The 25774-nt window shown below is 37.3% G+C and overlaps 1 protein-coding gene across 1 annotated transcript in view; it reads left to right on the forward strand.

Annotated features, from left to right (window-relative positions):
* The window catches only part of shtd (anaphase promoting complex subunit 1), a 989031-nt gene that overhangs the window by 638576 nt on the left and 324681 nt on the right, over positions 1-25774 (forward strand). Inside the window, exon 31 of the mRNA XM_090370159.1 lies at positions 22229-22303. Within this exon, the coding sequence (XP_090226285.1) occupies positions 22229-22303 (75 nt within the window). The remainder of the gene's footprint in view (positions 1-22228; positions 22304-25774) is intronic.

The following is a 25774-nucleotide window of genomic DNA, read 5'->3' on the forward strand; positions in this document are numbered from 1 at the left end:
CTGTCAGAAACTTCTATCTCTTTATCTTCAATGTAAGTGGTTATCCTTCTAGTATCTTTCAAATTAATGACCCTGAGCATTCATCCCATGTGGACATCAGCTTATTTGGCCATGCTGGGAAAATCTCTGCAACACCCATATCACTGCCAACACTTTTGAATTTAAATTATTCAATGGCTGTTGAGTGAACTAAACATGATGGTAGACAATGTTGCCCAGTCACCAAGACAATTCCTTCCAACCTGGCATGCTCATCTTCCAACTTGTGACTTCCTTCAAGATCTGAGAGAAAAGGCTAATGCACTACTACCAACTGTTTGCATCACATAATGTGCATTATTCTGACTTCCTGCCAGTCTACATAGATGACTCCAAGTCAGAAACATATTTGGGGTCAGCTGTTGTCCTCCCACAAAATACTGGAGTCTTGTTGTTAGTATCCAACAAGATTCCACAAGAAGCTTATATATATATATTTATTTGAGTTAAGTTGTAATGTATAACATGAAATGAAAGCTAGTAAAAAAGCTACTCAAGAAAAACCAAAAACCTATAAGGGTCCTACACGTAGCCTGGAAAAAATACATATATGCCAAAAATAACATAAAATAAGCAATACAAATGTACAATTAAAAAGTTAATTATAGGCGATCAGATACATTGAAAGGGACTTTTTCAAGAGCTAACCCTTTCAATGTATCATCCATAATTAACGAGCTATCCGTTTCTGTAGTCATCGTCCAGCATAACTTGTCCAAATGATAGTTAATAATTAATGAGATAGAGGGCCATAAATATAAAAGGTATTTTCGTTGATACATTCCAATTTAGCAGTAAGCTGGCGAGATGACTGTTAGCCCGACGGATAGTCAAAATCTTAATTAGAGAAGGAGATATATCTATTTTTAGGCTTATGTGTATAGTTTATAATATATGCAGTCTAAGCGATTGCCAAGTAAAGTAGAAGCTTGTGCTAATAAGGCGAACTGAAAAAGTAGAAGTATAGGTATAGTACCTCAATCCCCCTCGAATACTCTAATAGTTCATGAGGTATGAAAAAATAGGGATAAAAAAGGAAAGTTAAAAAGAATAGAAAAGCTAAATCATCAACTAACTTAGAATACAAGCGGGAGCGTAAATTCCCAACCCTTATAGTAAGGGATCCTGGTTATGGCAAGCATAATGTTTAATCGTTTTTGATGGCAATAATCAGATCTGTGATGAAATAATATTATAGATTAGAAATAATATTATAAAATAGATATAAATTAACTATCCTATTTTCTTTTTACATACTTGGATATATATATATATATATATATATATACACACACACGTCAGAATTGCATGCAATTGAAATAGCCCTTGATCACATTTAAAGATACAATTACCAAAAGTATATGATATATACTGATTTGTCAAGCATGTTACAGGTTGTGTTATTAGTGAGATGTAGCTCTCATTTAGTCCTGTACTGGATTTGGCAGATACTTTTGTCCCTTGTTAAATCTGAATTTGACATTTTCTTTTACTAGATCCCAAGCCACATGAGGATCTCGGGAAATAAATTAGCTGATACTGCTGCAAAAGCAGCCATTACCCCAGGATAACCATAGTCTATCAGTACCATATATAGACTACTAGCAAATAATAAGTGTCAAACTATATTCCCAATGACAAGATTCTTGGCAAGGACAGGACACAAATAAATTACATAAAATTAAGTCTGTAATTAAGCAATGGCAGTCCAGTCCATGCCGGGTCTGAAGAGAGGAAGTTGGTCTTGTGCGGCTCTGTATACATTACAGTCATCTAACACATAATTTCTGCTGAGAGCAGATGACTCACCTGTGTGTGAGAATTGTGAAATCCATTTTATTTTATATATATTTTTATGGAATAGCTGCTTTTTTACCACTGCACATCATTTACACTTTACAATTTAAGATTTCATTAATCTGGCTGTACCATTTACACTCAGCCAGATTTTAGATGACAGTGAAAATATGTCAGACATTTTTTACAGTTTACTCTGTTAATTTATACACAAATATTTGACATTATTCTTTTATGTTTTGATATATATTTTATTCCTTTGATGTGGTAACCAATTTAGAGGATATATATATATTTTTTTTTTTTTTTTTTTTTTGTTTTCTTTATCTTGACTTTGTGCATTATGGCCTTAGTTGCCATTAAATACCAAATAACCAACCACCCAACCCTTAATGCACTATTTCTCCAGTTTAAACAACAGTCTTTTGCGTGCAACAATGTCAAAAGCCTTCCTGAAATCCAATTATGTGATATCAAAATTATTATTATTTTTTTGGTCCTGTTCCTCCACTGTTATCACATCATATTATGGAATTTGATTGGTCATACAAGACTTCTCCATAACAAATCGATTGCATGAATGCCTTATAATTGCATTTTTGTCTAGATGGTCCTGGATTATACTTCTTACTTTTGTATAAGAGTAATTCCTCTGGATGCCTGGCGCAAGGCAATTCTTGCTTTTGCTAAGTCAGGCAAGAATCCTAAACTTCCAACAAATTGCCGCCCTATCGCTCTGACTAGCTGCCTGAGTAAATTATTCGAGAGAATGGTCAATGCTCACCTTTTATGGTACTTAGAATCAAATGACCTTCTCTCTCGAAATCAGTGCGGATTCCGAAAGAATACTGGTCCAACTTTGGACCACCTGATTAGTATGGAAGCATCTATTCGAGATGCTTTCCTTAAAAGATAACACCTGGTGTTAATCTTCTTTGATATGGAAAAAGCATATGACACTACTTGGAGATTAGGAATTTTAAAAGATATTTACAACTTTGGTCTTAGAGGCTACCTTCCTGTTTTTATTAAAAACTTTTTATCTTCTCGTTTTTTCGAAGTTTGAGTAGGATCCACCCGTTCCCAGCCCTTTTGCCAAGAGGAAGAGGTACTGTAAGGATCTGTCTTAAGTGTTACGCTTTTTGCCATTAAAGTTAACTCTATTACCGACCAACTTCCTCCAATCATAAAGAGCGCACTCTGTTGATGATTTCAGCAATTTTTCCCAGTCATGCAACATGAGAGTTGAGAGACAACTACAACAAGCCATTGACTATCTTAAATCTTGGGCAATGGCCAATGGTTTCAGGTTCTCATTAGAGAAGACCGTTTGCGAACATTTTTGCCACAAGCATAATCTTCACCCTGAACCGGAATTAAGACTTGGACAAATCACCATTCCAGTAGTAGCAGAAATGAAATTCTTGGAACTTCTATTTGACAAAAAAGCTGACTTTGCTCCATCATATTCATCAACTACGCACCAAATGCATGAAAGGGCTGAACCTTCTCCATGCTCTCTCTTCTACTTGTTGGGGTTGCAGACTGGTGCACATTACTCTGTTTATATCATGCACTTGTAGTCAAAATTAGATTATGGTTATCAAGTGTATGCGTCTACCAGGAATAGCCTCCTTTGGTGGCTTGATCCCATTCACCACCAAGGCTATCTGTTGCTATTGGTGCATTTAGAGCATCTCCGGTGCAAAGTGTGTATGTCAACTGAACCATCCTTGTCGCTTCAGCGGAAACAGTTGTCTCTACAGTATGCTTTTAAGCTGAACACCCGGCCAAACCACCCCCACGTGGACATCCATTTTTGCATGTCAGACTGCCAACTGTCCATTCAGTATACGTGTCCAAGAGGTACTCAGAGAGCTAAACCTCACGGTAGACAAGGTTTCCCTATCATCCAAGCAGCCCTTTCCACCCTGCATGCTCTAATTCCAGCATATGATTTCTCCTTTAAACACTGGATGAAGTCAGATACTCTACCTGCTGTCTTCCTACTGCTGTACTCACAACACCAAGCCAAACATTCTGACTTCATGCCAGTCTCATCACTTTATCTACGATGAGACACATTACTCATCCAATCCTATCCCAGGTTGTGCAGATGTTACACACGCCCGATAAAGATGGTTTCGATATCTGCTTCTGCCGGATCCCCAGTCACATTGGGATTAAAGGAAATGATTTGGCTGACAGTGCAGCCAAATCAGCCGCCCTGCGAGTCCCCTATACAGACTAGGGGCAAATAATCTGTAACAAGATATATTCGCAGTGGCAATACTCGTGGCATGGGCAGGTAACCAACAAACTATGTCAGATTAAGCCTGTAATCAAACCATGGCAGTCTAGTCTATGTAGGGTTCATAACGAGGAAGTTGTTCTTGCCCGGTTCTCAATATGACATATTCATCTGACACATTCTTTTCTGCTGAGGGCCAATAACATTCTTGTGTGTGCGAGCAATGTGACACCATTTTATCTGTCAAGCATGTTTTAACAGTGTCCAGTTTTTAGAAGTGCGTGTTCTATTGCTTTTAGACATCTGACTGAGCCTTGTACACTAAGTCGGATTTTATCTGACAATGACTGTGTCATCAGTTTTTAGCTTTTTACGCTATTAATATATACAGACATATATAAGATAGAAAATATATACCCTTAGAAAATTTTTACCCTTATATTGCCTTTTATTTATTAATTAATATACATATATAACTTTTGACGGGGTAACCTTTTTTATGGGTTACTAAAATCTTAATCTTTTTAGTAAATTTAAATTATTTCTGACGCATTATAACCTTCAATGTTATGAGCCATAAAAAACGAAAATAGAAATCGAAGAGTAATTCCAAGTTGATATAGATAAATTGATTCAATTCATTTTATTTGTAATGCTTGTGTTTCTTTATTTACTATAATTTTCACTTAAACATCAGTATAAAAAACTATCAAATAATTATAGAAATTTCTTAAGGTACCGAATTGATTTGACTCAAATTTAATAGAAATGCTTAATTTAGTGGTACTCACCCTACTTATAAGGTGAATACCGCTAAATTAAGCATTCTATTAAATTTGAGTCAAATCAGTATAAATTATACTGTTAGGCTGTTTCATATGGTGACCTGAAGTTTAAATATCATTTAAACATCAGGACACCATCTGAAATAGCTGAACAGTATAATTTTTTTATTTTTTTCCTGTTTTCAGATTTTATCTGCATAATAAAAATATTTAATTAAATATAATTAGGTAAGGATGCTATGTGGTTATTATATTAAAACCCCTCTTATACCACATGAAAATTAATAATAAAGTTTATTGGACTACCGGTGCTTTTTTGTAAAAGAATAGGTGCCGGTACTCATTATTTGCTATCAGGAAAAATTGAAAATTAAAGGATATGAAAAGTACAGTACTCTAAAAAAATTGTTTCCTGATATTGTTACTTAGTAGTAATGTTTTTGGAATAAGAACAACAAATTAATATATATATATATATATATATAAATATATATGGGTTTTTTTTTTTTGTTATTTGTTGGCGCATCGGCTTCTGTGGCTATAATGCACCTCCCAAAGTTTTTGCATTTACTCTGATCCAAGCCCAAGGCAGGATTCAAACCCATGACCTTTGGGTTACCAGGCAGGCACTTTACCCACCTGGCTAGCCCGGTTGGCCATTAAGTATATTTACCCACCGTTTATTAAGCATACATTTATTATTCAAGTATATAAAAAATAAGTAAATGGTTGAAAAAATAAGTAATAAGTAAAAATAATTTCAATAAACTTTTTATAGAATATTCCAAAATTTTATTGAGTTCTTATCCAGCACACTATGCCGACTTCTTATGTTTGTGTCTGTTGCTGAATGATGTTTCCAAAGCAGCCACGAATAGGGATATTTGCTGGATCGAAGCATGTCAGCGGTGGGCCTACGATTTTAATTAAGAAATAGTAGTGAAGAAATTATTTTTGTCATCAAAGAAGCTCTGGTTGGGCTGATGATTAGATTCATTTGTGAATCCTCATTCACATTCATTCGATGAAATTGGTATCGTACTCAGAGCATTCATCAAATGCTCTTCAATTTTTCCAAAAACCTTTTCGATTAGGTATTCCTTAAATGGACGAATTGTATCTATTTCATTTAACTGAAGCCTAATTTACAATTTTCCAAATTCATTCTCACCAAATGCCAACATTTCATGTTTAGGAGGTTTAATACCTCCTTTGTCCTCATTTTACTTCTTTCGTCATCGATATTGTCACTAGTTCTTAAATTTGAATTCTTCTTCTTCTTTTTTTTTTTTTTTTTTTTGAACTGTCCAAAATGTCGGTGTCATTTGGATATGCAGGTACTGTGACTATGTAAACAGAGATAGCGAAAATTTACGGCAAAATGTGGATAACACACTTCCGCGAAACAATGGATAATTATTTGTCGAGGTAAAAGAAAATCACTCCCTCCTAATTCTCGAATGGGGCGCTTACAGTTGATTCATAGTGGTGTCCAACCGACGGTCTGTGTGGAAAGTGAATTAAAACAGCATTTTAAATTTTGCTAATTATCAAAAAATTCTCATTAAGTGAGCATTTAAAGGCAAAAGTAAGGTATTTTTTTGAAAAACAAAAGAAAGTCATATTTTTACAATTTTAATAAAATCTAAAATATAAATTAGTGACATAGATTTGTTACACATAAAAGTATTGGGAATTTGCATTTTTTATAAATAGCCTGAAAATAAAAAATGGTAACATGAAAACAGAAACTTCCTTTTACATGTAACAAGATATGGAAAATATAACACTAATTTTTCTCGAATTACTCAGTGCGGCCCCCAAAAGAATTCTAACTTTGAATATGGCCCTTGTACTAGAAAAGGCCGACCGGGCTACCCTGGTGGGTAAAGTAACTGCCTAGCAACCCAAAGGTCGCGGGTTCGTATCCCGCCTCGGGCTTGGATCAAAGTACTGCAAAAACCTTTGGAGGTGCATTATGGCCACAGAAGCCAATGCACCAACAACTACCAAAAAAAAAAAAAAGTACTAGAAAAAGGTTGGACACCACTGCAGTAGTAGAAGCCCATTGGAAATACCCCTTGATCTGCTAACTGTTGTCTAGCACGACTTCTCCATGTGTGGAACAGGTGTTCGGATAGGTTTTACCAGGTATCACTAAGGTGTAGAATGGTAACCCCTTTAGCTCTCTCAATTCTTGCTTAGCAGCAGCACTAATTTACTAAATTGCCTGTAGGCCAGAAGTGCGAACTGTGTGTATGCAATTAGGTCTCTCCTAAGCCGTTTGTTATATGAAAATTTTCTTCGCTCAAGTGAAACTATTTTAATTGTAACTTCCAAGGGGATTCAAAAAAAATTCGCTCTAAAAGGAGTTCATTAAACAGAGGTCCGAGTGATTAATTTAGAATTCTAAAAATGGTTATAAAGTTTTATATAGAAGATATCTTAACAATAGACAGTGAGATGCAAATTTAGTTAAATAACTTTAAACTTATTCGAAAAGTAGGTGAACATGCAAAAATATTTATGGAATATTACAGATTTCGAAGTGTACAGCATCCAAATGTCACAAGTCACTGTTAATAAAGGTGCCGGTATGCTGTACTGTTGTGTACCGTCTCAAAAAAAGCACTGTACATTACTATACATTAAGGTGACGTTTCAGGTATCATACTGATACCCATCATCAGACCAATCTGTTGAGAGAATAGAAAATAGAAATGGTTACAAATTTGAATTTTTTAGAATATTACAATTACAATTTGAAAATTATGGTTTTAATTAAGTTTTGAATTGCCTTTAAAGTAGAAAACAGAAAATCTAAGGTAATTAATTACAAAGAGATTAAATTCTTACCTGCTGACAGACTCCTTGAAACAGACAGCATCCCAGAAACCTGATGTGCATACAAGCAAGAGGCACTGCCAGCAGTTAATTTATAGGAGATGGATTAACTCCATTAATACGTTGTCTTATAGTTCTAATTACCTTGGTTATTTTTATTTTTATTTGTATAAACAGTTTTTGTAGATATACATAATACTTTATAAAACCGTTATTTCATTCGAATATTGCAGGCATTGTTTTGTATATAGTGATCGGGAATTCAAATTTTTAATTGAGGTAGCTAGGTAGCTTTAACGTATAATTATAGAAACAGTAATACGCTTCACTGTTTCTATTAGATAGCGTAGTATTGACATTTAATTTAATTTAATTTATTGATCTTATTAATCTAAAATATCATGCCCCAAACTAGAGCAACAAAGCAACAGGCACAAAGTGGCAGGAGTGCTGTGACTCGGGGGAGAACAGAGGGGGGGGCGATTCTCCAACGCATCACAGCCTTAAAAAATGTGCAACTTGTGAAATGTTTGCCGAACTATCTGGAACGGAACATGATATTGCCATGGGGGATGTCTTTGTGTGTGTGTGTGTGTGTGTGTTTGTGCGATGTAAGGAGTGTAAGGAAATCAGGCGACAACTCAGCGTTGTTATGGGCCTATATGAGAGTTTGAAGGACAGGGTGGATGCCCTCGAAAGATCTAAATTGAGGGGCCCATCAGGCTCTCAGCTGCCCACATCAACGCCAGAGCTTGCACTTGGTCATCACGCAACACAGCAGCAACCCCCAAGGCAGATTGCGCTGGTCCCAAAGGAACTAGTAGTTGTTGGTGACTCTATTGTCAGGGAAACGGGAAACATCCTTTGTAGAAAGGATAGATGGAAAAGGACCGGGGTATGTCTGCCAGGGGCAAAGGTTGATGGCGTTCTAGAGCAGATATCATCTTTTAAGGGCACAAAAGGTGATATCACGTTGGCACTAATGATATTAAGAGTAGGAGACCGGCAGAATTACTTAAAAAATACAGGTCACTGATGAAAAAAAGCCGTGAATTAGGGTTGAATTTGAAAGTGTCCGCAATTCTGCCCAGACACGATAGGAGGGAGTATATGATGAGAGCCTTGTCGATCAATTCGGCCCTGGAATGATTGTGCAAGGCTCAAGGGGTAGAATTTTTTTCAGCCTGGACTGTACTTGTTAACAGGAGAGATTGCTTCTACAGGGATGGGATACACTTAAATAGAAAGGGAAGTAGCGACCTGGAGGGAGGGGTGTTGGGAGTTCAGGGATGGATGTCAGTCATCGTGAAACAGGTGTGTATATGGGATGTGTTAGAGTGGCTGGGAATAGGAATGGGTGCATGTATACCAATGCTAGAAGTATAGTAAATAAATTTGATGAATTTAAAGTGTTGGTCAAGACATCAAAGGCGGATATTGTTGGGAAATCAGAGACGTGGTGTCACACAGATATAAGGAATGCCGAACTGGAATTTGGGGAGTACAATGTGTTCAGAAAAGATAAGACAGGATAGGGAGGGAGGAGGTGTTATGCTGTTAATAAAGAAAAACATAAAATCAAAAGAAGTGCATCCAGTTGATATAGATGAACAGTGCACCGTTGAGTCAGTTTCGTGTGACATAAGCACTGCGAAAGCAAAAATTAGAGTAGGAGTGTGTTATAGGCCTAATGACTCGAATGAGTACAATGAACAATTGTACAGAGAAATAGAGTGGGCTAGTAAATCGGAATGTCTTATAATGGGGGATTTTAACTTCCCAGATATTGACTGGAACTTGTGGGTTGGGCACTCACACACTAGTCAGACTTTTGTGGATTTATTGGATGATTGTTTTCTGCAGCAGCATGTTCGGAGGCAACCAGAGAAAGTAATACTCTTGATCTGGTTATCAGCAGTGATCATTCATGTATTAGGAATTTGCAGATAAAAGAACCACTAGGTGGCAGTGATCACAGTGTACTGACGTGGGATTTACTTAAAGATTTAATTACCATCAGGGGTAAAGGAAAGGGTTTTTGCTTCCGTAAAGGCGAGTACAGTGGTCTCCGACAGTTTTTAAATTCTGTACAGTGGAATCAACTGATGATGTTACCAACAGTAAATTCTAAGCGGGAAGCATTCAAGGAATTAATCGTGGATGCTACTAAAAGATTCATACCTATTAAGAAATATTGTTCAAGGTTTAGGCCTAAATGGTTGTCAAATGAACTAATGAGACTTGTAACAGAGAAGAAAAATGCATGGGATGCATACAAATTAACACGTGACACAGAAGCCTATGATAGTTACAAGTTGATCTGTAACCATGTTACAAAGGAGGTTAGGCAGGCGAAGGCAGATTACGAGAAATCCTTGGCAAAAGATGCTAAGAAAAACAGCAAGTATTTCTTTACTTATATAAACTCTAAAAGGAAGGGGATGAATCTGATTGGTCCACTTGACATCGATGGTTCGACTGTTGATGATCCTGCTCAGATAGCAAACAATCTGAATGAGTATTTTGCATCTACATTCACACGTGAGGAATTATTAAGGTTTGAAAATGGCAGAAGGTTATCAAATTGTAGCAGGGTGCTTAATGATTTTGTAATAACTGAGGGCAAAGTGGAGGAGAAATTTTTAAAGTTAAAATTGTTAAAGGGTGGATGGGATCTATCCAGTTATATTAAAGGAGGTGGCAAAACAACTAAGCAAACCCTTAGCCATAATTATCAGAGCATCCTTGGACTCAGGGGAGGTTCCCACGGCCTGGAGATGTGCAAATGTATCCCCAATTCACAAAGGGGAATCGAAGGGTGACACGAGTAATTACAGACCACTTAGTTTAACTTCTGTTCTGCGTAAAATAATGGAGTCGCTGGTTAAAGATACATTGCAGGATCATCTAGACAAGACTGCAGCAATAATTCAGACACAGCATGGGTTTGTTAAGGGAAAGTCTTGTCTGACAAATTTGATAGGATATTATGATGTGGTTACAAAGGAACTGGATGCAAAAAATAATTTTGATATGATATATTTGGATTTCAGGAAAGCTTTTGACACTGTTGTGCATGGAAGACGATTGTTCAAATTGGAGCAGAATGGTATTAAGGGTAAGTTGCTACAATGGATAAAAGGATGGTTAAGTAGGAGAAGACAGAGGGTGGTAATCAATGGGTGCTGCTCTTCTTGGACTAATGTTATTAGTGGAGTCCCACAGGGTTCGGTGTTAGGTCCACTGTTGTTTTGTATATTTATCAATGATATTGATGAAGGTATATCAGGCTTAATGTCGAAGTTTGCAGCTGATACAAAGGTTGGCAGGGTTGTTAATGACAGTAATGGCAGTGCGCTACTGTAACAGGATCTAGATAATTTGGCAGATAATTCTAAGAAGTGGTAACTGAAGTTTAACCTTGACAAATGCAAAGCACTGCATATGGGTAGAAGTAATCCCAGAGAAACGTACCAACTGTGTGGTACTACACTTAAGGTGGTAGAAAATGAAAAAGACCTGGGAGTAATTGTGCAGTGAGATATGAAGTTCTCTGGGCAATGTAGACAGGCGGCCAGGGCAGGTCATGGGGTTTTGTCAATGATATATAGGAATTTTGCTAGCAGGGAAAAGGAGGTGATTACCCCTCTGTATAAGGCAATGGTTAGGCCACGCCTTGAGTACTGCGTACAGGTCTGGAGGCCTCATTTTAGGAAGGATGTAGATTTACTTGAGCGTGTACAGAGAAGGGCAACAAGATTGGTGAGGGGAATGAAGGGATCCTCTTACCAAGAGAGGCTTAAGTTCTGCAAATTGCAGTGGCTGGAGACTAGGCACTTGCGCGGTGATCTGATTGAGGTATATAAGACCTTGAATGGGTTGAGCACGCTGAATTCTGATGGGATCCTTCCACTTGTTCAGATTACGAACCTAAGGGGGCATAAATTCAAATTAAGAAAAGACAGATGTAGAATAGATGTGCGGAAATTTGCCTTTAGCCAGCGGGTGGTTAATTGCTGGAACAAACTTCCATCTGTCGTTGTGGAAGTTGATAGGTTGAATAAATTTAAGGAGGAACTGGACAGGCATTTGGAGGGAATGGTGTGATTTTTTTTTTTGGCTGATGCTGCATAAGCTCTACATTTGCTTTCTTGCATCACATGCCACTACTACTACTATTACTACTACTACTACTATTAGCCAATAGGATAGTGCGAAGTGTTTATCATGGATCCAGAGTTCTTAGAAGACTGGGGGGGGGGGAGGGTTGACCTTTGCTCCCATACTCTTTTGGCAAGATCCTGAACCAGCCTGCACACCAACCCCGATGTCCAGAGTATGGGAGCAAAGGCCACCCCAGGCTTCCACTACACAAGAGCACTGGATCCAGGATAAAAACTTGGTACCAGCAACATGGTCTGATAATAGGTATCGGTAAGATCCTGAACCAGCATCTTACCTGCAGATCAACCGTGATGTGAACAGTATGGCAGCAAAGATCACCCCAGGCTTCTAGGAACCCCTGATCCAAGATAAAAACTTGGCACTATCCTATTGACAAATTGCGTTAATCCCTCTGCTATAAATTAACTGCTGGAAGCACCTCTTGCCTTTATGCACATCAGGTTACTGGGAGCATCAGCAAGAGGAGTCTGTCAGCAGGTAAGAATTTAATCTCTTTGTAATCACCATAGATTTTCTATTTTCTACTGTAACGGCAATTCAAAACTTAATAATTTAGAACCATAATTTACAAATTGTAAATTGATAATTATAATATTCTAAAATATTCAGATTTGTAAACTTTTATATTTTCTGTCCCTCCAACAGCTTGGTCTGATGATAGGTATCAGTAAGATACCCGAAATGTTACCTTAATGTATAGTAATGTAGGCGAACAGCCCAATAAACTATATTATTAATTTTCACATGGTTTTAATACAGGTATTTCCCAAATTTACGAGTTAATTCGTTCCTAGCGCACGCTTGTAAAGCGAAAACTTTTGAACCGGGGATTAATTTTCTTAGACATAATGTTAATAACTGGGGTTACGTTCTCATCAATGAAATTTTACCATAGTAATGTTAAATAAAGGTCATCAAAACAATAGTTTGTGCATAAACAGTGATATTTATCAAAAGAAAAGAAAACATTAGCCTTTAAAATCAAGCAACTTATAATAATAAAGAAATTATTTATGCCATACAAATGTTAAAGAATGTTTATTCTTCATTAGTATCGATTGTGCACTCGTTGATTGTTTGTCATTTGTCGTTGGTTCAACACTCATTAGTTCATTGGAAACACAAGGAGTCGTCGTCGTCTTCAGAAATGCTTCAAGAATCGTTTGTTTCCAATGCAGTTTTCTCTTTTCTTTATAAATTTCATGATAACATTTCGCACAAAGATGTTTAACAGTCATTCCGGCTGCATGTTTGCTTATGATCTCACATTTTGCTTCCAATGTTATTCCTCTTTGCTTTTTTTATTTTTATTAACATCACTCTCCATAGTATTTTTGGCACACTGTAGAGTGTGCCCTAGGGGGGGGGGGATACATTTGAAATAAGGTCAGACAGCGAAAATGAAGAGCAAAAGAACCACTCTTGGTATCATCAGCATGGTAACTGCTTTTTGTGAGTCAGTAAGACACTTTCGTCTACCTGAACAAAAAACACAAGCAGAGTAGTACTCTATTGCAGGGGTCCCCAACCTTTTTCATCGCAGGGCCACATAGAAAATTCATAACAAATGGTGGGCCGGAGTCAGCCAAAAAGTATCAGCCAAAAAAAATTTCCTATTTACTATACACTGACTTAAATCTATGTTTATTATTAGCATTAGCATTAGTAGAGGCATATGATGCAAGAAAGCAAGCTTATTCAGCATCAGCAAAAAAAAAAAAAAAACAACAACCACTACTCCCATTTCACCCCTCCGTTCGTTCGAAATACCTGTCCAGCTGAGCCTTAAATTTGTTTAGGCTATCAACTTCATCAACAAGCGATGGGAGTCTATTCCACAAACCAACTGCCCGCTGGCTAAAGGCAAATTTCTGCACATCTATCCGACATCCGTCCTTCCTCAATTTGAATTTATGCCCTCTCAGGTGATTATTCTGAGCAAGAGGAAGAATCCCATCGGCATTGAGCATGCTCAAACCATTCAAAGCCTTATACACCTCTATCAGATCACCTCGCCGATGCCTAGTCTCCAGGCTCTGTAATTTGCAAAACTTAATCCTTTCTTCGTAAGAGCAACCCTTTGTTCCATTCACTAATCTTGTTGCCCTTCTCTGTACTCGTTCCAGCAGCTCTACATCCTTCTTGAAATGAGGCCTCCAGACCTGTATACAGTACTCAAGGTGTGGCCTGACCAATGCCTTATACAAGGGAATAATCACATCCCTGTCCCTGCTAGAAAAATTCCTGTATATCATTGACAAGACACCATGAGCTAATCTTGCAGCTCGTCTGCACTGCTCAGAGAACTTCATATATGCCTGCACAATTACCCCCAGGTCCTTTTCATTCTCTACCACTGTCAGTGTAGTACCACAGAGTTGATACGTTGATCTGGGGTTACTGTTTCCCATATGTAGTACTTTACATTTGTCAATGTCAAACTTCATTTGCCACCTCTCAGCCCATCTGCTCAACCTTTCCAGATCCTGTTGCAGCAGCATAGTGTCAGTAGTGTCCTTAACAACCCTGCCAACCTTGGTATCGTCTGCAAACTTGGACATTAAGCCTGATACACCATAATCAATATCATTTATAAATACAGAAAACAACAATGGACCCAACACTGAACCCTGAGGAACTCCACTAATAACATTAGTCCACGTTGAGCAGTGTCCATTGATTACCACTCTCTGTCTTCCGCCACTCAACCATCCCTTTATCCATAGCAGCAATTTGCCTCCAATGCCACACTTCTCCAATTTGTGCAGCAGTCTTCCATGCGCAACAGTATCAAAAGCCTTTCTAAGATCCAAATATTTAATATCAAAGTTATTCCCTGCATCCAGTTCTTTTGTGACTACATCATAGTATCCAATCAAATTGGTCAGACAAGACCAATTTGATTGGTCAGACTTAACAAAACCATGCTGTGTCTGAGCTATAACTGAATTCTTGTCCAGATGATCCTGCAGTGCCTCTTTAATCAATGCCTCCATTAATTTTCCTGGAACCGAAGTTAAACTAACAGGTCTATAATTACTTGTGTCAGCCTTTGATCCTCCTTTGTTAATTGGGGTTACATTTGCACAACTCCAGTCCATGGGTATCTCCCCTGAGTCCAAAGAAGCTCTCATAATTATGGCTAGGGGTTTGCTTACTTCCTTTGCTGCCTCCTTTAATATAACTGGATAGATCCCATCCACCCTGGGTGCCTTTTTTATGTTTATCCTCAACAATTTCTCCTCCACTTTCCTCTCAGTTATTAGAAAATAATCTAGCTCACTGCCAATGTTTACTTCACCTACGACATTCCCCTTCCTGAATAACTCCTCATGTGTGAATGTAGATGCAAAATACTCGTTTTGATTGTTAGCCACCTGAGCTGGATCCTCAGCTGTTGAACCATCAACATCCATTGGAACAATCTGATTCATCCCTTTCCTTCTTGAGTTTAAATAGGTAAAGAACTCTTTTCGGTTTTTCTTTGCATCCTTTGCCAAGGATTTCTCATAATCTGCCTTTGCCTGCCTAATCTCCTTTGTGACTTGGTTACAGACCAACTTATATCTATCATAGGCTTCCATGTCACCCATTAATTTCTATGTATTACATGCATTTTTCTTCTCTGCCATATGTCTCATTAGTTCATCTGACAACCATTTAGGCCTGAACCTTGAACAATATTTCTTGGTTGGTATGTAAAGCCTGGTAGCTTCCAAGATTAGTTCCTTGAATGCTTCCCATTTTGAATTTGCTGTTGGTAAAATCATCAGTTGGTCCCACTGTATAGAATTTAAATACTGTCTCAGACCATCATAGTCGCCTTTACGAAAGCAAAAACCCTTCCCTTTACCTCTGATGGTAGTTACCTCCTTGAGTAAATCCCACTTCAGCACACTGTGATCACTGCCACCCAGTGGTTCCTTTATCTGCAGATTCCTAATGCATGAAGAATCACTACTGATAATCAGATCAAGAGTATTACTCCCTCTAGTTGCCTCCCGAACATGCTGGTGTAGAAAACAATCATCCAATAAATCCACAAAAGCCTTGCTAGTGTGTGAGTGACCAACCCACAAATTCCAGTCAATATCTGGGAAATTAAAATCCCCCATTATAAGACTCTCTGATTTACTGGCCCATTCTATTTCCCTGTACAGTATCTTATTATACTCATCAGAGTCATTAGGCCTATAGCACACTCCTACTCTCAATTTTGATTTACCTATGCTTATGTCACACCAAACTGACTCGACACTGCCCTGTCCATCAATGTCAACTGGCTTCACTTCCTTGGATTTTATGTGTTTTTTAACTAATAGCATAACCCCCCACTCCCTTCCTATCCTGTCTATCCTTTCTGTACACATTGTACTCCCCAAATTCCAGTTCTGCATTCCTTATATCTGTGTGACACCACGTCTCTGTTATCCCAACAATATCTGCCCTTGATGTTTTGAGCAATACCTCAAATTCATCAAATTTATTTACTAAACTCCTAGCATTGGTGTACACGCAAGTATACATGCACCTGTTTCTATTCTTAGCTACCCTAACACAACCCATGTGTTTACTTGTATCACAATGACTTCCAGCAGTCTTTGAAATATCCTGCATCTTGTTTTTCAGGCTTCTGCTCATTCCAATAGAAGCAGTGCAAGAATCTCTTTCACCTCTGCCAGTGGCTACTGTTAATCCATTAGTCTTTGTCTCCCCCCAACTAGCAGTTTTCCGACCCACCTAACACTGCCTCGATAGCATCAGCAAACATTCTTGCACCCTTTCTATTTAAGTGTATCCCATCCCTGTAGAAGCAATCTCTCCTGTTAACAAGTACATTCCAGGCTGAAAAAAATTTTACCCCTTGAGCCTTGCACAGTCTTTCCAGGGCCGAATTGATCGACAAGGCTCTCATCATATACTCTCTCCTATCGTGTCTGGGCAGAATTGCAGACACTTTCAAATTCAACCCTACTTCACGGCTTTTTTTCAACAGTCACCTGTACTTGTTAAGTAATTCCGCTGGTCTCCTACTCTTAATATCATTAGTGCCAACGTGTACAACTATATCACCTTTTTTGCCCTTAAAAGATGATATCTGCTCTACAACGTCATCAACCTTTGCCCCTGGCAGACATACCCTGGTCCTGTTCCACCTATCCTTTTTACAAAGCATGTTCCCCGTTTCCCTGACAATTGAGTCACCAACAACTACTAGTTCCTGTGGGACCAGCGCATTCTGCCTTGGGGGCTGCCTCTGTGTTGCAAGATGACCAAGTCCAAGCTCTGGCGTTGATGTGGGCAGCTGAGAGCTTGATGGGCCCCTCAATTTATTTCCTTCGAGGGTATCCACTATGTCCTTCAAGATCTCATATAGGCCCATAACAATGCCGAGTTGTCGCCTAATTTCATTGCACTCCTTGCATCGTGCACACACAAAGACATCCCCCATGGCAGTATCATGTCCCGTACCCGATTGCTCCGCAAACATCAAGCAAACAGTACATCTTAAAAGGCTGTGATTCAGAGGGCAACTGCCCCCCCTCAGTTCTCCCCTGAGTCACAGCACTTCCATTAGCTTGAGCCTTTTGCTTTGCTGCTCGGTCAGAATCATGATTTCGATTTAAATGTCAATAAAATTACAATTTCAGAACAAAATTAAAACCTTAAACTTGTATCTTAACATAGTTATAACGCTATATTTATTTTTCAGTATCGAGTGTTATCTACAAGTTCCCTTTATATAACTTCCGTATCAAGTATGTATTAATTATTTGTTACGTTTGTACTCTAAGTCATTATATATATATAGTTAAAAGTACAATTTAATTGACAATGAAGTTTAACAAGATTAATAGATCTACTGATTAATTGACAATATTATATTATGCACTATACTATACAAAGCTAATGCTATCGAATTCCGGATATGCTGTATCGCGTTTCAGTAACGAGTGTTATCTACGAAATCCCTTTATATAACTTCCGTATCAAGTTATGTATTAATTATTTATTTTTACTAATTATTTATGTTCCGTAACCTAAGTGGTTATATGTATAGTTAAAAGTACAATTTAATTGCCAATGAAGTTCGACAAGATTAATAGATTTTACTGATTAATTTTCATGTAACAATGGTGGCTGTTTATTAACGGTAAACACGTGGATTTGATACCCTTTCCGATACTAAGTAATACCTACAAATCTCTATCTAAGTTACTTTAACTTTAAGTACCGTAAATAGGAATATAAAGCTACTCTAGAAATAAGTTAATATGTCAATTTAAACTAATAAATCAGAAAATAAATCAGAAAAACTTCTCTGTTACAAGAGCGGCAGAAAGGCACGTCTGCACAGGAAACTCTCGTCCTCAAACTCCAAAGTGCAATTTTGACAACTAAAAACACTGTAAACCAAAAAAACGCAATTTTAGCGACTTCAACAGGTCAAACGGGGTGTACAAGACAGAAAAACTATAAAAAATTATAAACAAGGGATATTTATTGTAAATAAAGACAGTCATATTAAAAATCACAATTTTTATTATTATAATCACATTTGATATTACAGAAATAGCAAATCAATGAGATGTTTGTAGTTGTTTTGATTTAGCAATAATTGAAATGTTAGGTTTAATAGTAGAAGTTCCCAATCTTAAAAGGTCTTGAAAATGTTCATCTGTCATTCTTGATCGATGTTTGGATTTTATATATTTCATTTTTGAATATGTTTGTGACATACGTAAGTGCTACCCAAAATAGAAATTATTCTTCTTGCTAATTTTTTTTAATTCTGGAAATTCATTTTCTGTTAAAGTTTTATAAAAGTTAATTAATGTTTCATTTTTCAGTAATGTTTTCAGGTTATCGTTGCTTTGAAGATCTATGATTTCTAATTGTAGATCTTTATCTATTTGTGAAACATTTACATCAAATGGATTCTGAAATAATGTAAATAATTTTCTATTGTTTTCGAAATCAACAAATGCTTCTATCAATAATTCAAGATTTTGGACAAAATTGTCTGTATAAAAATCACAATTGGGCATATTATTATATAAACTTACACAAAATGGGAAAAATTATTTTGTTCAGTTTGATTTTTAAATAATTGTAATTTTGTCTGAAATGCTTTAATATTGTAGAACAAGTCATTTACAAGTAGATTGCAACTTCAAAGTTTTTTATTCAATGTATTCAAGTGTTCTCAAATATCTGTTAAAAATGCAAGTTCCCATAACCATTTAGAGTCTGTTAATTCTGGGACTGGTTTTAATTTTTCGTTCATGAATATGTCTATTTCAGTTCTGAGTTGAAAAAATCTTTTTAACACATTACCGCAACTCAACCACCACACCTCCGTATGATACAACAAATCACCATATTCGCTTTCGATTTCCTCCAAGAAAATTTTAAACTAACAATGGTTCAGGCCATTTTTGCGTATAAAATTCACAATGCTAATTATAGTCGACATGATTGAGTTCGAAGACAAAAATTTACCTCAACGATTGCTGGTGAATAACACGATGAAATTGCATAGGTCTTTCGATGTTTTTCGAATCAAAATATTTATTAACATGGCCGATGAAACCAATATTTTTTCCAACCATATTCTTTGCACCATCGGTCGTAATTGCTGTCAACAATTTCTAATCAAGCTGTAGGTCTTCAAACACTTTTGATACTCTATAAAATATGTTTTCACCAGAGGTTCTATTCTTCAAGCTTTCAATTGCAGCCAATTCTTCTGTGACTTTAAAATTTTGATTTATACCACGTATGTAAATGAGTAACTGTGCTGTGTTGGTAATATCTTCACTTTCATCAATTGCAATCGAAAAATTTATAAAATCTGTAACTTTTTGTTTCAGCTGATCTTTAACATCAGCAAACAAGTCTTCGATTCTTCTTGCTAAAGTTGACGCTGATAAACTTATAGCAGCGAAGTGCTTAACTTGATCAGGGCATAATTCTTTGGCAATTGATAGGCACACTCTTTTCACAAACTCGCCATCAGTAAAAGCCCTCCCTTCTTCAGCAATGATTTGAGATGCTTGCAAAACTAGCTCTAATTAAATTTAAATTCTGATTAGTGAAACATGTCATCTGTTGTTGTTGCCTCTTGAAATCAAAGCTCAGTTCTTGTTTCGCAACTCTCCTTGAAGTTTATCGTAAGTTGAGGCATGTTTTGTCGTATAATGCCGTTTCAAATTATATTATTTCAACACAGAAACTGCTTCCTTACATATAAGGCAGGTACTTCGGTTATTGTCCCTTATAAAAAAATAATTAATCAACCAAAGTTCATTGAAGACATGACATTCGGAATCAATTTTTCTTTTCCTTGACATCTTGATTCGCTATAATAAAAATTAAAAATTCAAAGTTAAATAAAATTAAAAATAATATGCATTTATACAAATAGCACTAATAAATTGTTGTGCATGATAATCGGTGCAGCGGCCCGACGACTACGGTCTGAATGAGAATAGCTGACCAGGAGAAAGATTAATACGTGTACTTGTCTTTACATTGCAAACTGCAAAGAACGCATTGCATACAATTCTTTCACTAATACTTGATTAATATTTAGATTAGCGTTTAGCAATTGTTTTAACAGTCGCTTATTTTAACTTTACTATTTCACTTTTTGACAACTCGTGTTCGCCGGAAATACTCGAGGCTATAAACTTATAGCCTTGGGCACTCACACTGTTGGGATTTCTGACATCGCAAGAAACACTGCTGCCAAGTGGAAGCACACAGAGTTGCAACAATGTCACAAAATTATATTTGGACGTATTTACATTATATTTTGATTAAAAATATCCTTATATACGATATGTAGCAACCAAAAAAGATTTCTATAGAATAAATTTTACGAGGCGGATGAAATAGTCTTTCGGGCCGGATCCGGGCCGTAGGTTGGGGACCCCTGCTCTATTGTATAGCCATGCAAGTGGTGTGAAATGCCTCATTTATGAATTTTTAGCATGTATTTATTGCAATTAATGCTCATATTGCTGATTTTGTTGATACTTGATACTTGGAGGGGGGAAAACTTGTAAACCCAAGGACTTGTAAGGTGGGAATGAATACTACCTGTATAATGATAACCTTAAATTTTTTATTGTTGGTCATTTATGTTTCTGATGGGGGACTGAAAAGGAATGCCTCTCATTACATAACTTTTTTAAGGAATAGAGATAAATAGAACAAAAATATATGTAAAAAATTGTCTTTGATGTGATGATTCTTTTAATTTTTTCTAACTTGATACTGTATAGCACTATACATGTTTTCATCTCATATGCCATTTATGTAAAATTCTTTAGGCTGAGAGGCTAGCTATATTTTCACAGCTGTTGTAACTTCACTTCTTTAATATACTTTTTTTTTTTTTTTTTTTTTTAAGATTTGGGGTAGGAGGGTTACTTGAGGTCAAATCTAAACTATATGAAGGATGTGGATGAACTTCAAAAACCAAGTAATCTTTTTGCTGATTGTGCACGGGTGTAGTGAGGTCATACATTTTCATGTTGAAGTAGTGTTGCTTATTTGGTGTTTTTTATTTATTTATCTTGATTTTATTTTTTGAGCTTATGCAATGTCTCAGAGTAATGGACTGAAATGATGTGTGGATAATTATTCCCCACATCATTTCAGTAAAGTGATACTAACTGTTTCAAAAACAGATGGTATCACTTTACTGGTTAATGATCAGATATAGTGATGTTTTGTGGTGAAAATCTTTTGACTGGCTCTTGTTTGCTGAATCATAATGGTGAACTGAGTTCATCTTCAGTCACATTATTGTTTAAAAGGGCGACATTTCCAGTAATCTGAACACACAGTTCAAACGACTTCTAGATATTGAGTAATTTAATTAACAAACAACTGCACATATACTGGCTAAAAACTGTTAGCTGTTCTGTGTGGAGAACCTCACAGAACTTGCTACACCACTTAGTGCTGAGATTTTAAACCAAGAGGCATTATTTTTCATTCCACCCTTTGTACCCTCTAGTTATAAAGTCTCAATTAAAGTTATTGATACTGGTCATCCTTGACAATAAGGAAAAAATTAATGTGTCCAGTACTATATTGCTTTTGTTATAAAGGAGGGGCTATATTGTTTAGTTTTTTTTATTATTTATTATTATTATTATTTTTTTTGTTCTTATATTATAGACTAAGTAAAATTAATGGTCACTGTCATGAGCAGATATTAATTTTTTGGTAAATCATTTAAATGATATCTTAGTTTCATGTAAATAGTGAACTGACGTGATATCAAATCTAATTTATTTATTTTTTGTTGCAGACTTTGAGCAAAGGGCTTGTTATGTGGGAGGAAATATATCCTTCAAAGACATGGATTGAAAGTCATGTTCCAGAAGTGAGTATAATTTCTTGGTTCATAATCTTAGTAATTTGTGAAAATTGTATTTTAAGATTTTAACTTTCGTGAATTAACAAAATACATTTAAAAGTGATTTTAATAAGATGGATTAAGATTTTTCAATTCCTGTCCAGAATTTATATACAAATGAATACAATTTACTGGTGATTTTATCTTCTCATGATATGATTTTGCATTTTATACATCAAATGGAAATCATGTAATGATATATACAGGAATTTTTCTAGCAGGGATAAGAAGGTGATTATCCTCTTGTATAAGGCAATGGTCAGGCCACACCCTGAGTACTGTATACAGATCTGGAGTCCTCATTTTAAGAATGATGTAGAGCTGTTGGAACAAAGGGTTGCTCTTACGAAGAAAGGCTTAGGTTTTGCAGATTACAGTGTCTGGAGACTAGGTACCTGCGAGGTAATCTGATTGAGGTGTATAAGGCTTTGAATGGTTTGAGCAAACTCAATGCTGATGGGATTCTTCCTTTTGCCCAGAATAATCACCTGAGAGGGCATAAATTGGTCCTTGAGGTTGTCACGGACATTCTCTCAGATATGCCAGACAAGCTGTACTTCCTACCTGGGAGTCTAAAACGCTGATGAAACTGATATTGGGGTGACACTCAAGTCAAGTGGACCCAATTTCGGCAAACTCCGGACGGTCTGTGACAGCCAAATCCTCTGCTTGCACCTTCACGATGGTGGGACTGTTGGTAATCCTGGGTATAACGTCCATGCACAAGTACATGGTGGGTGACCACCCAGGTGTAAACCAACGTAAGCAGGGGTCGAGGTGTGGCGCCCACACCACATGGAGGAACGCCGACCCTCTACGTTACCAGGCAGTACTAGGTGGTAGATGACTCTCATCAACCGGTGAAATACGACCACTTTGCTTATTGAAGGCTTGAAGTGGTGGAACCCATGTTTAGTCTCTAGAGCTAAGTTCCGGTCAACCCTTCCGTATCTCTTCCATCATGCAGTATGATTGATGACTTTTGAGGTTATGATGAATGTCGTGGCAAGATCCAATATTCCTTACATTTCTAGGGTACAGCTCTAAAACGGTGTTCGCAGTCCAGCCGCTAGTTAGTACACCGGACCAAACCTATTGGTAACTCTCTAGGAGGCTTCTGGATCAGATAGTGTATAATCTTGCTACCTCTACTCTGCCAGATAGTGACTGGAGGGAGTCCGAGTAGTGTGTATGCGGGGAGCATTGTCGAGGCCACATTATGTCAAGGATCTGGGTATATTCTTACCACGTGTACGCCATATCCAAAAATTTCATTACTTCATACAGAATGTTCCAGCCACTTTTTCTTACTATTGAATACACCATGAATTGTCAAACTAATAGAGCAAGCTTATCTGCGAAAAGATCTAAACTTCCCAAGCACTTCGTAATTCATTTCACAAATATACGTGGTCTCAATTCTAATCTCAACGATGTCCATTACCAGTTGCAGGCTGCCAAACCCCATGTACTTTTTCTGACAGAATCTCAGTTATCGGTTGATTCAACTACTGCTCATCTCAGATGCCCAAATTATTCGCTGTATGATTTCTTTCGCCTCAAAGGTGGTACTTGTGCATATGTCCATTCTGATATTCCCTGTCAGAGACTTGGCAATTGGAATCTCCTCTCTTTGATCTTCTCTGGCTTAAAATCTCTCTACCTCATTGTGTCAAATTCATCTGTTGTCTCTACCATTCTCCCAACTGCACTAATCACTTGGAGCTCTTTGATTTCCTCTCTCTTTGCAATTTGACTTTCTCCGGTCCAACTTTCCTAACAGTGAGGTAATTTTCCTTGGTGGTTTTAATGTTCACAACTCCAGCTGGCTTCCATTTTCTAGTCACACTGACCCAGCAGGTTGAGATGCTGAGGCTTTTGCAATTACTAATGACCTAGCACAGATTGTTCATTTACCTACAAGAATACCATGTCCGCTCGATCTTTTTATCACAAATAACCCTTCTAAGTACACGGTCGAAGTGAGAGCTCCTTTAGGCATTTCAGACTTGGTGATTGTCTCTTCTCCAATGGAACCTTTATCTCATGGCTATTCGCAACCTCGTGTTGTTTGGCATTACAATAATGCAAAATTGGATGACCTGCGAGACTTCTTTTCTTCTTTTCCTTGGTCGGATTACTGTTTCAAAACTTCTGATGTCAACATTTGCTCAGATCGTGTCAGTGAAATTATTCTTGGAGGAATGGAATTCTTTATCCCACACTCCACTTTAAAATCTCGTCCTTTATCTAAACCTTGGTTTTCCAATAAATGTGCTAAGGCTGTTCAAGAGAAGATTGTTGCATATTGTAATTGGCTTGTTTCTAATTCTTCAGTGTCATTTTCTACCTACACCAAAGCTCGCAACAATTGTAAATCAGTTATTAATCAGTCCAAACTAGAGTTTGAACAGGCTAAGAGTAGAAAACTTGCTTCTTGCCCTAATGGTAGCCGAGCATTCTGGTTTCTTGCCAAAGCTATTGGCCGCAACTTTTGCCCATCTCTGCTCCCACCTCTGTCCAAACTAGATAGTTATGTTATCACTTCAGCCAAGGATAAAGCTGACCTGCTAGCATCCCATTTTTCTTCCAGCTCATGTATTAATGATCTTGGTAAAACACCTCCCACCATTCCCAACACGCTCCATTCAGTGCCTCCTGTGGTCTTTCGTCAAAAGGATATCAGAAGGATTTTGATGCATCTTGATGCTAAGAAAGCTCCAGGTCCTGATGGTATTTCTCCACTTCTTCTCAAAACTTGTGCTCCTGAACTTACTCCTATTCTTTGCCGCCTTTTTTCACTTTCTTATTCTAAAGGTGTTTTTTCTTCTGCTTGGAAATTTGCTCATATCCAGCCAGTTCCAAAAAAGGGTGACAGATCCCTTCCATCCAATTATCGTCCCATTGCAATTACTTCTACTCTTTCTAAAGTAATGGAGAAATCGATTAACCGCCAACTCTTAAACTACCTAGAAACCTTCCATCTGATCAACGATCACCAGTATGGATTCCGTCAGTGTCGATCCACTGGTGATATTCTGGCTTATGTTACCCATTTATGGAAAGGTTCGGTGAAACACAAGTAGTTGCTCTTGACATCTCAAAGGCTTTTGATTGTGTTTGGCATAAAGGTCTTCTAAACAAGCTTCCATCTTTTGGTTTGCCAACCGCTTTTAGTAATTGGTTATCCAGTTTTCTCTCTGATCGCTCACTGAGGGTAATGGTAGATGTCTCTCTGTCTTCTAAATTCTCCACTAATGCTGGTGTCCCTCAAGGTTCAGTTCTTTCCTCCACTCTTTTCCTCTGTATATTAATGACCTTCTTCCATTGACTGGAAATCCTATCCATAGATTTGCCGATGATAGCACATTGCATTCCACTTTCCATTTTGAGAAACCTTGTCCTGCTCAATCAGCTACAACTTGCCGAAAATCTGCT

The sequence above is a fragment of the Mastigoproctus giganteus genome, chromosome 3 (genome assembly GCF_048544385.1).
Source record: "Mastigoproctus giganteus isolate SK-2022 chromosome 3, ASM4854438v1, whole genome shotgun sequence".
NCBI classification, from domain to species: domain Eukaryota; kingdom Metazoa; phylum Arthropoda; class Arachnida; order Uropygi; family Thelyphonidae; genus Mastigoproctus; species Mastigoproctus giganteus.